At 38.1% G+C, this 16,345-nt stretch overlaps 1 protein-coding gene across 4 annotated transcripts in view; it reads left to right on the top strand.

Annotated features, from left to right (window-relative positions):
* LOC118922095 (contactin-associated protein-like 3) overlaps window positions 1-3,898 on the top strand; it is a 219,561-nt gene extending 215,663 nt beyond the window's left edge. For all 4 annotated transcript variants that reach the window (XM_036904445.2, XM_057498476.1, XM_036904444.2 and 1 more), the window contains 2 exons: window positions 1-72; window positions 2,224-3,898. In XM_036904445.2, the coding sequence (XP_036760340.2) occupies window positions 1-72; window positions 2,224-2,417 (266 nt within the window). In that variant the 3' untranslated portion in view covers window positions 2,418-3,898. The remainder of the gene's footprint in view (window positions 73-2,223) is intronic.
* The last annotated feature ends 12,447 nt before the right edge of the window (window positions 3,899-16,345 follow it).

A 16,345-nucleotide genomic window follows, 5' to 3' on the forward strand; every position in this document is an offset into this window, starting at 1 on the left:
GTCGGTCAGGACCACGAGATGGGGGTGAGCCCTCAGTTAATGCGGACAGAAGGGACGCTGCGGTCATCGGAGGTAACGGCCCGAGTGGCCTGGCCCCGGCCTTGCCGCCGTTCGCGGAGCCCAAAAACAAAATCCGCGCTGGGCCGCGAGGCCAGGAGTTCCTGGTCTCCATGTAGTTGCCTCGAAGTCGGCGCAGCCCTAAAGACATCCTCCCCTTTAGGATGGATGGAGCCCCTGATTAGCTGCTTTGCTGGTCGTTCCTACTCTTTCCTGCTGGCGTGATTCCTCACCACCTCGGAGACACAATTCTGGAAAAACAGCATCTCAGCCGGTCGCACGTGCAGTGGCCGGCTGCTGTGCGGCTTCTCAGCGGCTGGGTATACTGACCTCCAGTGTATTAATTAGTTTAGGTAGAATTCTCGGCCTTACTCAAATGATCTCAACCTCTTCAGACAGTGCGTGAATGTAGTAATTTTAGGACTCCACCAAACTGCACAAAACAAGCAAACTAGTGATCACATACATAAACTCCTGAATATTTCAGTATAATAGTGATACTAGTTGTGTAAACAAGGGGCCCAGTCGCTGTTATTGAGAGTTACTGGTCCCTGACAACTGAAAATTGGATGTGATACAGATCTTTAAAGCAAAGCCCTATAACTCAATATAAAAATAATTAAAACACTCCATTGTTTCCAAGTGAGATGCAAAATATATTTTGAAAGGAGAAAGTAATGACTATTCTACCTGTGATGATTTAAGAATATTCACAAAATCATGCATACACTACCTCATCCCTGCAAGGGAGGAGTCCGGTTTCTTGACAGCATGCCCAGGAATCCCTGGGACCAGTTACACCAACGAGCTTGGAGTATGTTGGGCTCGATTACACTTGCTCACTTCTGTCCCAAAGTATGAAGAACCCTCAGGTAACAAGACAAATTTTGACTCGCATAACTAAGCCATGATGTGTTTTCTAACATTTACTAGAGATGCTAGTTAATGCATGTGTCAATCATCTTAAAAGTATATTGACCAGTGAATGCTGCTTTGTGCCTGTTTGTCTTGGTATAGATTGGACATTCATTCTTTACTGGCTTCAGTAAACACTAGGCCAACCTTGACAGTCTCAACCCCCTGTCAGTGCTTTAGAATAATCTGAGGAACCATTAAAACAATAATGTCCAGACCTACTGCTCAGAGATTCTTATTTATTGCCTGCTGTGCAGCTGAGGTTGAGAGCTACTGGCTGGTGTTTTCAATACTTAAATCATTTCCAACGAGAGATGCCAAATAATCTATTTCACAGCTTGGCTGGGCCTCTGCTCAGGGTCTCAAGAGGCTGCAGCCAAGTTGTGAGCCAGGGCTGGGGTCTCGTCTGTAGCCTCCCCTGGGGTAGGACCCACTTCCTCCCTGCCATGGTGTTGGCAGCCTTCGGGGTCCAACTGAGAGCATCCGGATTTCTGCTGGCTGCTGGCCAGAGCCTGCCCTTAACCCCTAGAGGCCGCCTGCAGTTCTTTGCCATGTGGGGTTTCCCAGCACGACTGCCACCTCACAGCAACAGGGAGAGACAGACTCCAGTAAGACAGGTGCCACAGTCTGTGTAACATGATGGATCGCACAATCAGGTACAGCCCATCACTGTGTCCTATGTTATGGGTAGAAGTGAGTTTCAGGCCCCACCCATAAGTAACAGCAGGAGGCTCCTGAGGGCATGGACCCCAGAGCCAAAGATCAATTAAGACTCTGCTGGCCTCATAGAGACAGGTGGCACACATAACATAGTACTCCAGTTCCACAACACATAGGCATCAAAATTGAATCAAATTTTAATACAGTACTTCACATAAATATTTGCATTAAAATATTTATACATAAGCACTTAACTACTCTGTGATATGGCCACACATTCTCTACTTTAAAAATAATTAAAACCTCCTTGCTCGCTAATGTGAAGTGTGGGCATGACCTAAGAGACCACGTGTTTCTGAACGTCAGTGTGAAGGCATTAACTGAAGGCCAGTCATGTATGTCTTTAGGATAAAGGCATACAATTGCTGTTTCTAAAGGTTGTATGGCCTTAGAAGTAACCTTAATATCATAATACCACTTGGTTGCAAATTGTCTGGTGATATGATATGAATGATGGTTGAGTAGATTCGAGGTGGGCTGACATTTACAGTTTCTTTCTGACTGAACTTCTCCTTTCTCTTCCCCCACTAGGTGTGATAGCAGTGGTGATATTCATCTTCCTCTGCGTCACTGCCATAGCTGTTCGCATTTATCAACAGAGATGGTTATACCAGAAAAACGAGTCGAATAGTCCAAAACATAGCGCCAGGGCCAAGTCTGCTCTGAAAAGTGAGCTCAATATGCAGAGCACAGGCAGTGAAAGCCAGAAAGAGTATTTCTTCTGATCAGCCGAATGGGTTTACTTACAGCTAAGATGATGTGATTTCTTGCTAAGGGATCAAATTCCCCCTTGTAGTGCACAAGCCAACAGCTTGCTCATGACCAGTCCTGGGAGGCTCTGCTTACAATCGTCGTGGTCTGTTTATGTAAAGGTGACTTAGACATGCTCATTACTCACTGTTGGGCGGTGTCCGACTGTTCTGACCTGATCTTCGAAATCTGAAATGTATTTTGCATAATGACTTTGGGTTTTAAGTGAGAACAGGATTTGAGCTGTGGCCCTACTCTCTTATTAATACAGCACAGAGGTTTATAAAAGTCAAAAGTTGGATTCTGATGTTTTCTGTGGCTGGAAACCTTTGTTAGGCTTCCTTATCAGACATTGAAACCTGGAAGTGTGTCTCAGGATGGCCTTCATGGGGCTTTTCATCTTCCAGTGAACCGAAGCCGAGTGGCCAATGATGGATTAGAAGCCTGGAAAAAAAGAACATATTTTTTTTGCATGATTGTTTTATTATTTGTCTCTTTTCAGTCAGTTTGGATACATTTCAGTGATGAAATGAGTACTGAATATCAGCTGTGAAATTCTAGTATTGGGCTCGGGTATGCAACAGAAAACTCAGAGTCAGCAAAATGTGTGAAGTATTTCCATCTGCTATGATCTTATTTTTCTTTTAATTGGCCATTAGAGTCCTTGTAAATTATAACAATCACCTAATGATCTCACAGAAATGTGTACTTTCTAATGAAATGTCTGCCCAGATATAAACTCTGTACTTAACAAACTCTGCAAATGTACCCTTCATCCATTTCATCTGAACTAAATGTAATCCTAAATTTATTTCCTTTCAGTGTGGGGTGATTAGGCCACTTGGTTGGGTAGAAGCAAGTCTCAGGTCCTGTGCAAGCTCACGGGAGGGGGTTACATAAGGACTTGAGTCAGCAAGCTGAGATCATGGGGGCTACATTAAAGTCCAGCTAACACACGACCATATCTTTATTAATGTTTCTTTAAAGGAATAACAAAGGATTTTCAGGATCTCAGTATAGTAATATATGAATGACCCACCTTGGTGAAGGATATACATACTTTTTTTTCTCCAAAAGGTGTATGAAGATTGGGGAAGCTTCAACACAAAAATGATAGGCTTTATTTAATACATAGCTGAGCATAAACATCATGAATTCACTGCAACTTTAACAAGCGATCATCTTATGTTACAAAAGAATTAATCACTTTGGTAGCTGGTATTTGACAGATTTACAGATAGTGAAATCCACTGCATTCTGCTATCTTTTCTAAAGAGAAAACAAAGTATTTGTAACATTGCAGTGATGTGTTACCTTCTTTCCCTTACTGATTTTTAAACTTTACCTACTTATTTGTTTAAAATAATACATTTGAATTCAAGTAGGAAAATATTTTTAAGAGAAGTTGAATGAAATTTGAATTATATTGTTTTACCCTTAAAATATTAAAAAATGTACAAATATATACATTCTGTAGTGGTGTATGTATTACTTTGTGTGTGTATAGGGAATACTATGATCTGTTAATATTATTTATGATGACATTTAAATTATCAAACACAAAGTGAAACACAAAGAGGTTAATATTTACTGATTATTACCATTTAATATGTCTATTTTAGGAAGATATTGAAATCTTTGCTAGAGAACAGTAATAGAACAATCAGTAGTTATTTGTTGAATGTTCACTATATACTCTAAACTGTTTAAACTTGACTTTCCCCAGAGATTTGGGCTTCTAGAGCACTAATTAAATATACAGATTCCAATTGCAAATAGCATCCTTCAATGAAATAAAAGTTGAAAGATAATAATCCCCCATGTTTTATTTCCAAATAGGAAGGAATATAGCATGTAATTAACAACCATTATTGGGACTCAAATTTAGAAACTTCTGTTTACTCCATTATGAAGTAAAGCCCCCCTCACCATTATTATTTAACGATGCATAAAACCATATTGGAGCATTTATATTCTCTTTGTGTAGAATAACTGCTACGTCTGGAAATTTTTTTCCATTTCTTTCATATAGAACATCTGATAGATAATAGATTTCAATGATTAAAAAAAAAAATGAAGTTTGAGGTCCTTGCCTGGAAAGAAGACAAATATTATTGAAGCACTTTTCCCCTCATATAAATAAGGTCTGGCACTGCTGTTGGAATATCAAAATATTCATTAAATAAGGGTCATGAAATGGGCACATGTTCTGTGCACATGTGTACTGGGTGCCCGAGCTATTGTTCCTCAGTCCCTATATTACAGTGTTTAAGGAGCCCCTCAGGGCCTTCAAAAGAGCCTGGCTCCTTCTCTCTTCCTATCTGGCTCATGATAAAACATGGAACATGGGGAGAAAATGAGACAGAAAGTGGTAGACATGAAACAGTTAGCCTGCAAGTGGTAGGGAAGTGGATTTTGTGTGTATGTGCACGTTTGGCCACACTGGAGCCCATGGGTGCATTTGCAGGTTTAGGGACATTGATAGATTTTATGCACATTGAAAGTAACTATTTCAGCTGAGTAAAAAATATTAGTGATAGATCTTTGGGCTGCCTCAACCTACATAAGACTATTACCACGTTCTGAAAGGATGAAAGTATTTATAAACCCTGGTTTAGCAACTTTGAGTTCAGCGGAAGAATCAGGTTTTGAAAAAGAAAACCCTTCTTATTCAGAATCATAGACATCCCTGTTTGCAGGGGCATTAAATATCTTGCCATCCAATCCTTGTCTCTCTCTTGTCCACCACGCAAGTCAATGCAGCTTCTCTCAGGTCACACCATTTACCAGTAGTTATGTCAGGCAATGAGCCTTGTTTTCCTCTGGACAAGTTCTCACGGGTGTGGTTCTTGCTAAGTTACTCCTGGGCTCCATCAGCACATTGGCCCCTGATCTGTGGTGCAGCTTCCGGACAAATATGGGAGATGCCTCAGGAAGAGACGTTATGTGTTACTGGGAGCAGTGGCAGGATGTGAACTGCATTGCTGGGAAAACCGCTGAAACGCTGCTGCTTATGAGACCTGGTTCAAAATTACTAAGAATTGATATATTTGCCAATCTTTTGATTCTGACCAAAAAATTATGACTGAACAAAAATATTCATTTTATCATATCATTATTTGTATTAAAATAATGGGCCGCTGGATTCAGCTTATCATTTGCTTTGTAATACAAACAAACCTTGCCTTTACATTTGAAAAATGAAATTTTATAATCTACCTAACACTTTGGAGATTTATAAAACAGAACCTCTGTAACTACATGAAGCACTTTGTAGAAGTACTAAGCTCTCACTTTCATTCTTAAAACAAACCAATGAGGGGAGACACACATAATCACCCCACCCCTGACAGAAGCCTATGGTACAAGGCCCTTCATTGCTCAGATCCTTGTCACAGGGACACTGCTGCCAGGTTGTGGGGCACAGGTCCCGGGCCTTCTGACAGTTGACTTGCTCCCATTTTTTGCAACAAGTGAATAGAATCTATGTTACATTTCTCCTTTGTTTTAATATTTGAAGATAAGATTTATATGTTGAAAACACTATGGAATGGAAACTGTTCTGCCCAGGTGCATGTGCGTGCACACACACATACACACACGGTGACCACACACGCGCACACACATGCACACACGCATGCACACACACACACACAGGACTCTGCCTACTGGTGCCAGATTTATGCTTTGAATGTTTCTTACATGCACAGAGAGATAACTTGTGTTTTCTTTAATGCTCAAGGTATCTATATCCAGTATTACTTTTCTCAGCATTTCAATACTTCCACATAAATACCACTAATTTGTATATATTAGTTTTGTGATTAATTTTTAAAATTAGCTTTATAAGTAAATCTACTCAGACTTACTGAAGCCATCATCAACTTACCTTACACATTTTACTAGTTAAAATAATATGTCAGCTTCTCTTAAGTTTTTTATTAGCCTTAGAATCAGAAGAGAAAACACTCTGTAATTTTGAAAGTGATCATTACAGAAACTTCTGGGACATTTTTGCCCAACTTATCAAAAAACATTGGTTTAGATTCATTTATATTGTTTTTAATGTTTCTATTTTGTGAGTTAATAGCAATTCATATGCTCATAACTTCTAAGCGATTAAACAATTTTGCTTCCCCTAGAATAAAAAAATGCATCCTCAGCCCAGCCAGGATGCAAACTTTCGGCTGCCGGTGAGGATCCTTGATCAGAATACACTGGTTTCATCCTCCAGGGGCTGAGAACAGAGGCCGTGCTCCTCGTGCTGGGCTCCCTCTACCTGCCGAGGTTCACTGGCCACACAACACCGCACACAAGCTCTCCCCGGGTGCGTGGCCTCCCCCGTGACGGTCTGGGCAGGGCACCTCCTGCCTCTGTGAGTGGTCCTGCAGTGGTCTAGCATCTCAGGTGATGTGGGGTTGCATCTTGTCATCAGCTGCCCTTCCAAAGCATTTGGCAAATTCATCATTTTGTCACATGCTGTTTGATCTGCTATCTACTTGTTAATTTATGTGATTCTCAGAAGCAACCTGACTTTCTGTTTTGGGGGCAGAACTTATTTTTCTAAAACTCATCATAGTCCCATTTATCCAGCCTTTCATACTTTAACCCATAAGCCTATAACAATGCCTTCAATACAAAGATAAAATGTTTAAGCAGAAAATTAATTTATTAGGAATCTAATTCTAATTAAAATCACTTCTAAAATAATTTTAAATAACAGTTACCTTTTGTCTCCTTCATATGAAGATTTCAACTTCTGAATCTTTAGTCTCAACTTGTTCCAAATATCTATAATTACTGTGATCATTAGTATTCTCTCTTGGCTGCTCAGATTGTTGTCACCTGATTGCATTGTTCTTTCAGAATTATTCTAGACACTCTTTTAAAACAATCCTTGCTTTCTGTCAGCAGCATGATATTCTATAACATCTTGCTTTTCTCTGCCCAAGACATGGAATTAGTTACCCTGGAAGAGTTCTCTTTTGCATTTAGTGAAGTACTAGAACCGAAATGGGCCTGCCAGGGTGCATATGGGAGTGACTCTCATGCATACTGTGGAAGGAAAGAGTGCATCTTTGCTGGGCCACTTTAGAAACAAGGTTGGAAACAATATTTTAAAGTAATGCATTCACAGTGATACTCCAGGTTTAAAGCTAGTTATGTAAATATATTCATATATTTTTCTAATAAAAAGTTAACCAACCTGTGCAAAGGGCTTAGTACAGCTTCTCGCCCACAGTAAATGATATTACAATTAAGTGCTTTGGTTGAGCCAATTGATACATTGGTAGTCTTGTGTAAAAAGCTAAAACAGAAAATAAAATGATTATTTGGCTGGCTTTTCAATATAAGCACTTAATTAAAATATTTTAGGCCCCTTGGAGAAATTTCATCAACTGACAGTAATCAGTTAATTGTCATTTCACCTCCATGCTGGAAACATTTGGGCCACTGTATCCTTGGTACAGGTATCCATGGGCCACTGATGAGATGCTCCACTTCAGAAGAAATCGTTTCAGGAACAGGAACACATGGGGCTAGGCCCCTGCTGCTCACCACCTGGGGTTGCACACAGGGATCAGACTTAAGGAGAGAGACCATGACCCTTGGGCTTTGAAGCTGAATGCTTACACACACTGGCCCTTCCCTTGTTATATGCAAATGAATATAGAATTTACATTCCAGAATTCTATACCCATGAGATTTTTTAAAAAGGAGGGCAAAGTGAAGACATTTTAGATAAACAAAAAGTGAGAAAGTGTGCCCTACCAATACCCTCATCAATGACATTTTAAAGCAACACTGTCTGGTAGAAATTTCTACAAAAATAGAAAAGTATCCCTCAGCTACATGTGGCTATTGAACACACGAAATGTGACTATTCAGACTGAGGAACTGAATTTAATTTTGTTTAATGTTAATTTCCTTACATTTAAGTCATCACATGTGGCTAATGGCTGGACAGCACTGGCCAAAGGATGAATAATGAGTACAAAGAAGACATTCCCAGGAAAGCAGGGTCTGAGGTGCAAGAACAAAGGACACAAATATGTGGATAAACCTGAATAAGAACTGATTGTCAAAATAATAATACTGATGTCCTCACAGGATTTTTTAAAAAGTTAATAACTTACATCAATAAAATGGTGAATCCATGAATAGATAAACTATTACCATCAATAACATGGTAATTGTATGTGATTGAGCTTTATTTGTTCTAAGTTCTTACATTGTTAGGAAAGAGTAAGGATGTGATTTAAAAAGACAGACTGCCTTAGACCAGTGGTCAAAGAGCAATTATCTCAGGGATTCTGGGCTGAGCCCTTAGAATTTGGGGGCATACAGCTAGCCACTGGCAACTCTAATGACCCAGCAACTGTTTCTTTTAAGTGTTTAAAGGGCTCAGGGAGCAGGCACATGGGGCATTCATACAAAGGCTATTCTTTTTCCGCATTTCTTTCTCCCTACCAGAGCAGTGGGCTGTCGTGCAGTATATTGAGCTGTGCGGCCCTTTAGTCTTAGAGGAAGTGTCCCAGGTGGGAAGAGGACCCCAGACATTATTGTCAAAAATCTCACAGAGGAAAATATAAGTCCTGGTGGACTCAAATTTTACATTTCTTCAAGGAATAAATACTTCCAGTGTAACACAAACTATTTTAGGATAAATGAGCTTATCCTTGATAAGAAAGCCAGGCAAAGATAGTAAAAAAGACAGGTTTAGATGGTGGCTGGTCAAAGGCTTACACCAGGAAATGGTACTGAGTCTTGTCAAATGCTGTTTCTGCATCAACTGGGGTGATAATGTAGCTTCTGTCCTCCATTCTGTTAATGTGGTGCACGACACTGATTGATTTTCTTATGTTGAATCATCCTTGCACTCCAAGAATGTTAAATCCCTATTGGTCATCATGTATAATCCTTTTAAAATGCTGTTGAATTTAGTTTGCTAATATATTGTTGAGGGTTTTTGTATCAGTATTCATCAGGGATATTGGTCTGTGATTTTAAGTTAAACAATTTGTTGGCATACAATTTTTCATGGTACTCTCTTATCACCCTTTTTATTTCTGTAGCATCAGTTGTACTTTTCCCTCTTTCATATTTGACTTTATCTGAGTCTTCTGGGTTTTTTTCTTACTAAGTATAGTTTAGGATTTGTCAAATTTGTTGATCCTTTAAAAAAATGTTACTTTCATTGAAAAATTATGTCATACACTACAACATGAATGCATCTTGAGAACATTATCCTAAGTGATATAAGCCAGTCACAGAAACACAAATACTGTATGACTCCACTTAGGTAAGGTATCTAAAGTAGTAAAATTCATAGAAACAGAAAGCATAATTGTGGTTAACACAGGCTGAGGGGAGCAGAGGGAATTGTTTGATAGGTAAAGAGTTTCAGTTTTGCAAGAGGAAAAAGAGGTGGAGATCTGTTTCACAACAAGGTGAATATGCTTAAAATACTGAATCTGAATGGTACAGTTACAAATAGGATAAGGAGTTTTATTTTATATGTTTTTAACCACAATTAAAACACACACACAACCCCCCATTGTGGAAAGCAGTATGGAGGTTCCTCAAAAAACTCAAAATAGAAATGCCTTTTGACCCAGGAATTCCACTCCTAGGAATTTACACTAAGAATGCAGCAGCCCAGTTTGAAAAAGACAGATCCACCCCATGTTTATCGCAGCACTATTTACAATAGCCAAGAAATGGAAGCAACCTAAGTGTCCATCAGTAGATGAATGGATAAAGAAGATGTGGTACATATACACAATGGAATATTATTCAGCCATAAGAAGAAAACAAATCCTACCATTTGCAACAACATGGATGGAGCTAGAGGGTATTATGCACAGTGAAATAAGGCAGGTGGAGAAAGACAAGTATCAAATGATTTCACTCATCTGTGGAGTATAAGAACAAAGGAAAAACTGAAGGAACAAAACAGCAGCAGACTCACAGAACCCAAGAATGGACTAACAGTTATGAAAGGGAAAGAGACTGGGGAGGATGGGTGGGAAGGGAAAGATAAGAGGGAAAAAGGGGCACCCCCACATAATGTGGGGGTGGGGGACATGGGGAAGGCAGTATAGCACAGAGAAGACAAGTAGTTATTCTATAGCATCTTATTACACTGATGGACAGTGACTTCAATGGGGTATGGGCAGGGGACTTGATAATATGGGTGAATGTAGAAACCACAATGTTTTTCATGTGAAACCTTCAAAAGAGTGTATATCAATGATATCTTAATTAAAAAAAGGAAAAAAATAAGACAGTAAAAAAAGCATGTATGAGCACCCTTGGAAAAAATGGTAAGTTTCATTGCAAGTCTCAACAAAGAAATAGATCATGTAAAGAAGAACCAAATGAAAAATTTAGAAGTGAAAGTATAATCAAAATTATAAAAAATACAAGTGGTGGCACACAGAGGCAAGAATCAATGAGTAAGAAAATAGAAAAATGGGCATCAGCCAATCTGAATGATAGAGTGACGTAAGACTGAGAAATCATACACGGAGCCTCAGGGACCAGTGGGACTGTAACAAAACCCTAACATCTGTGCAATTGGTATTTCAGGATGAGAGGAGAAGGTGCTTGAGCTGAAAAGTCAAGGAAACATTGACTTGAAGAAAACTTCCTGAATTTTGATAGAAGATGCTGAGTGAAACCCAAAGAAGAAATGCAAACCAAGACACATTATAGTCAATCTCCTGAAAACAGAAGACAAAGAAAACATCTTGAAGGCAGCAAGAGAGAAGTAAGACTTTACTTATAGGGCAAAATCATGTCAACATCAGGGGGTTTCTTATCAGCAAACATGGAGTCCAGAAGGGAGTCTCATATAATGTTCACGTAGTGAAAGAAAAGAACCCCAACTCAGAATCCTAAAGTCCTTCAGGAACAAAGGGGAAATCAAGACATTCTCACATGGAGGAAACCCAGAGTGTCTGTCATGAGTAGAACTACCCTAAAAGAATGGCAGAAGGAAGTTCTCTGAACAGAGAGGAAATGACAAAAGAATAAATTTTGAAACACCAAGAAAGAAAAAAGAATGCAGTAAGCAAAAATATGGGTAAATGCAAGATTTTCATTTTCCCCTTGAACTATTTAAATCATGTTTGAGTATGAAAGTCAAAATTATAACACAGTGTGATGTATTTCTAAATGCATAAATATTTCAAACAACTATAAATGGGGAAGGTGAAGGGACTTCATTTTAACAATAGACTGTGGTAATTTATGTATATATAATTTAGTATCTAAAGCACCAGTAAAGAAGCTATTGATTAAAATCTTACATTTTAAAAGAGAAATCCACAAAAATACTCTAGATAAATCAAAATGGAATTCTAAAAAATGCTCAGTAAACTCAGAGGAAGGCAAGAGAAAGAAAAGCCAAAAAAATAAAAACTACAATAAGAAATAGAACATGAACATTAAAATGATAGACTTAAACCTATCAAGGATTATTTTAATATAAATGATGAAAATATACCAATTGAAATACCATATCCCAAGGACATTGGCAGAGTGGAATTGAAAATCTTGGCTCAACAATATTGTCAACAAGAAACTCACATTAACTATAATGTTATAGGCACATTGAAAATAAAAGGATGAAGTTATATCATGTATATATTAAGAAAAAAACAGGAGTGGCTATATTATTACTAGATAAAAATACAGTTCAAGGCAAACACTTTAAATATATGTATATGTATACATATATACACACATATGTATATACATATGTGCATGTGTGTGTATAGATGCACATACATATGTATAGTAGATTTTCCTTATTCCTGGGAGTTATATTCTGTAAAGTCCCTGTAAACACTGCATTAGTGAATACTGAACAACTGACCTTTGTGGAAATTTTGTGTGCGTACATGTGCACACACACACACCCATACCTCACGTTGATTAAAATTTACATTCTAAAAGCAATTCACGTATTTTCCTTATTTCACAAAAGAGAAAGAAAGGTTCAGACTTGTCAGATGAGTCGCCTGAGCCCCCCTGCCCCAGCCCCAAACAGCAGGTACCAGAGTCAGGATTCAGATACCTCCAAGTAGTGAGGCGGCTCTCCTGCTGTCTGCCGTACTGTCCCCCGCTGAATCTGCCCGCTGCTTGTCTCTGTGTGAGAGCTGAGACATTACCTTGCTGGGACTCAGCTGGGAATGCATGTGCTGGGCAACACATTTTTCACTGCTTTGCACATATGCATGAAAGACTGTGCACTACAAGTACTGATTTGGGGGAAACAAATACATTTTAGTGAATAGGTGAATTTTGAAATGCAGAATCCATGAATAGTGAGGATTGACTGTTTATGTTTCCATATTTAGATCTAATTCAAGTGTCATAAAATTCACCTGTTTAAAGTGTAAAATTATTTAGTTATTAGTGTGTATACAGACTTGTGCAGCCATCACCACTATCTAGGCCCAGAACATTTCATCTCTCCCCCAGCCCGTGTACACCTTAGCCACGCCTCCCTCCTTCCTTTCCCTTCAGCCCCTGGCAACCACTAATTTCCTGTCTTTCACCATGGATTTGTCTTTTCTGGCCATTTCATATAAATGGGATCCTACAATGTGTGGCTTTTGACATCTGGATTCTTTCACTTATCATCACTTCTTCAAGGTTTATCCATGTTGTAGCATGAGTCTGTACTTCATTCCTTTTTAGGGCATGTGTAATAAAGGATTTGTCTGGCCTTTGCCCTGGTTCCTGAAAGATAACCTCTGAATCTGCAGAATTTCCTCAGTGGAAAGAGAGTGGTTTTTAGTTACAGTGGGCTCCTCAGACCACACCCGACAGATTTTGCCAACAGCTGACTCTGGTCACACTGGTAGCCTTCAGGTGAGGCTGGCCACTCTAGGAAGACCAGCCCTCTAATGAGCCAGGTGCTATCAGGTGATCTTGTGGGAGGGAACAGGGGCTAAAGAGTGAGTTCAGCCACTTGAGCAATGATTCAGTTAATCATGCCTATGTATTAAAACCTCTATATAACTCTGGACACCGTGGCTTAGCTGAGCTTCCTGTTGACAATATTCCGTGTGTACGTTACCTCTCATTGATGTCAAGAGGGTAATGCAATTCTGAGGACACAGAAGCTTTGCACTTGGAGCTCTCCCTGTCCCAGATCCCACCCTACGTGTCTCTTCCTTTGGCTGGTTCTGCTTTGCATCCCTTTGCTATAATAAAACTAGACATAGCACTTTTCTGAGTTCTGTGAGCCATGCCAGCACAATAGTCAAACCTGAATGAGTCTGTAGACACACTTAAATTTGTGACCAACTGGTCTGAAGTGAGGATAGCCTTGCAGACATCCAAATTTGAGCTGGTGACTGAAGTGCAGGTGGGGTGATCTGTGCCCTCAACTTCCAGTTTGACTGCCTCTGAGTATGCTGAGTAGGATTCCTTTGCATGGATATAACATCTTTGTTTATCCATTTCCTGGTTGATGGACATTTGATTTGTTTCCATTACTTTGGCTGTTAGGAATAATGCTGCCATGAACATTGATGTACAGAATTTTGTATAGACATAACTTTCAATTACCCTGGGCATACATCTAGGGGTGGAATTATTGGGCTATATGGAAGCTCTGTGTTTAGTTTTTTAAGGGATTGCCAAATTTTGCTGACTTACATTCTTGAGGATTCACTCCTATGTTTACTTCTGGGAGTGTTACAGTTTTCACTCTTCCATTTCCATCTATGAATGACTTTAAGGTAATTTTTCTGCTGGGTGTAAATGAGGCCCCAGTGGCATTCTTTTTTTTTTTTGTATGAGATTAGAAAATATGAGACCTTCACCTGTGTCCATTGTTTCCAACATTGTTTTGTTCTGGAGCCTTTGCATTTTCATGTGAATTTTAGGATCATTATTTTCTATTTCTAGAAAAAAATGCAGCTGGAATTTTGCTAGGGTGTGCAAATAAATCTATAGATCCATTTGGTAATATAGCCACCCAAATATTATGTCTTCCAATCCAACATTAAATGTCTTTCCTTTTATTTGCATCTTTTTTTCTTTCATTCAACAATGTTTTGTAATTTGTAGTATGCAAGTTTTGCATTTCTTTTCTTAAAATTATTCCTAGGTATTCTTATTCATATTTTTTAATGTAATTGTTTTCTTGATTTCATTTGATGTTTTGGATCGTTCATTGGTAGAATATTGTATTTTCTCAAATGCTTTTTCTGCATTTATTGAGATCATTGCTACTGTCTTTATTCTATTAATAATGGTGTATCATATTGATTTATTTTCAATACTAAGCCAACCTTGTTAAATGCTAAGATGGTATTGCATTCTTGAAAAAACCCTTTCAATGTATATTCTTTTTATATATTGTTAGATCCAGTTTACCAATACTTCTGTATGTTTTTTGTGTCTGAATTCATAAGGGATATCGATAGCATTCTTTTCTTGTAATGTCTATCTCTGGTTTGGGTATCAGGCTGATATTGGTCTCATAGAAAGATTTGGGAAGTATTGCATCCTCTTCTATTTTTTAAGTACTTGTGAAGTTTTAGTAATAATTGTTCATTAAATGTTGAGTAGAATTCACCAGTGAAGCAATCTGGCTCTGTGATTTTGTTTGTAGAAAGTTTTAAAATTCATAATTCAATGTCTTTACTTATTATGGATCTATTTAGGTTACCTGATTTTTCTTGATTCAGTTTCAATGATGTCTTTCTAAGGTTTTTCCCATTTCATATAAGTTCTCTGAATTTTGGCATACAGTTTCTCATCTCTTACAATCCTTTTTATTTCTATAACATTGGTTATGATGTCTTTTTCTTCTTGAAATTAGTGATTTGGGTTTCCTTTCTTGGTCAATCTGGCTAAAGATTTACCAATATATATATATTTTTCAAAGAAAACTTTTTGGTTTCATGATTTTTTTCTATTGTTTTCCTATTTTTATTGTTTCTTTTCTTTCATTTGCTTTCAGCTTATTTTGCCATTCTTTTCTAGTTCCTTAGGTGGAAGTGTAGGTTAGTCACTTGAGATCTTTTTAAAATACTAACATTTATAGCTATAAATTTCTCACTCCTAAGAACAGTGTTAATTAACTGCAATCTGTTAGTTTTGATATGTTGTGTCTTCATTTCATTTATCTTTGTGACTTCCCAAAGTTTCCTTTGTGACTTCTATGATACATGGTTATTTAGGGCTGTGTTGCTTAATTCATACAGATTTGTCAATTTACCAAGTTTACTCTTGCTTTTTATTTTTAATTTGATTCCATTGTGGTGGGAGAACATGTTTTGTATGATTTCAATTCTTTTAAATTTAATGAAGATTTTTTTTAATGGTGTAGCATATGGTCTATCCAAATTCAATGTTCCAAACCAGAAGAATGCATAGTTTCCTACAGATGTCTGTTAGGTCTAAATGTTTTATAGTTTCTCAAGACTTTTATTTTGTGTTGATCTTTTTCCTATTTGTACCAACCACTACTGAATGTGAGGTCTGGAGGTCTCCCTCTCTTGTTCTAGAGTTGTCTGTTTTTCCCTACAATTATGCCAATTTTTGCTTCATGTATTTTAGAACTGTGTATTAAGTCAATATTTTCATAATTCTTATGTTTTCTTGATTGACTCTCTCATCATTTTAAAAAATGTTCTTTTTCTCAAGTAACATTACCTGTTTTGTCAGATTTTAGCCTAGGCTCTCCAACCTTCTTTGGCTACTACTATTTGTGTGGTATGTCTTTTTCCAGCCTTTTGTTTTCACTCTGTATGTTCAAATCTAAAGTATTTCTCTTGTAAGTAGCATATAATTTTGGTCATAATTTTTTATCTGTTTTGACAATCTCTGCCTTTTGACTGGTGTTTAGTCCACTTAAATTTAGTTAGCATTTGCT

This window comes from Manis pentadactyla, chromosome 3 (assembly GCF_030020395.1).
Source record: "Manis pentadactyla isolate mManPen7 chromosome 3, mManPen7.hap1, whole genome shotgun sequence".
NCBI lineage: Eukaryota > Metazoa > Chordata > Mammalia > Pholidota > Manidae > Manis > Manis pentadactyla.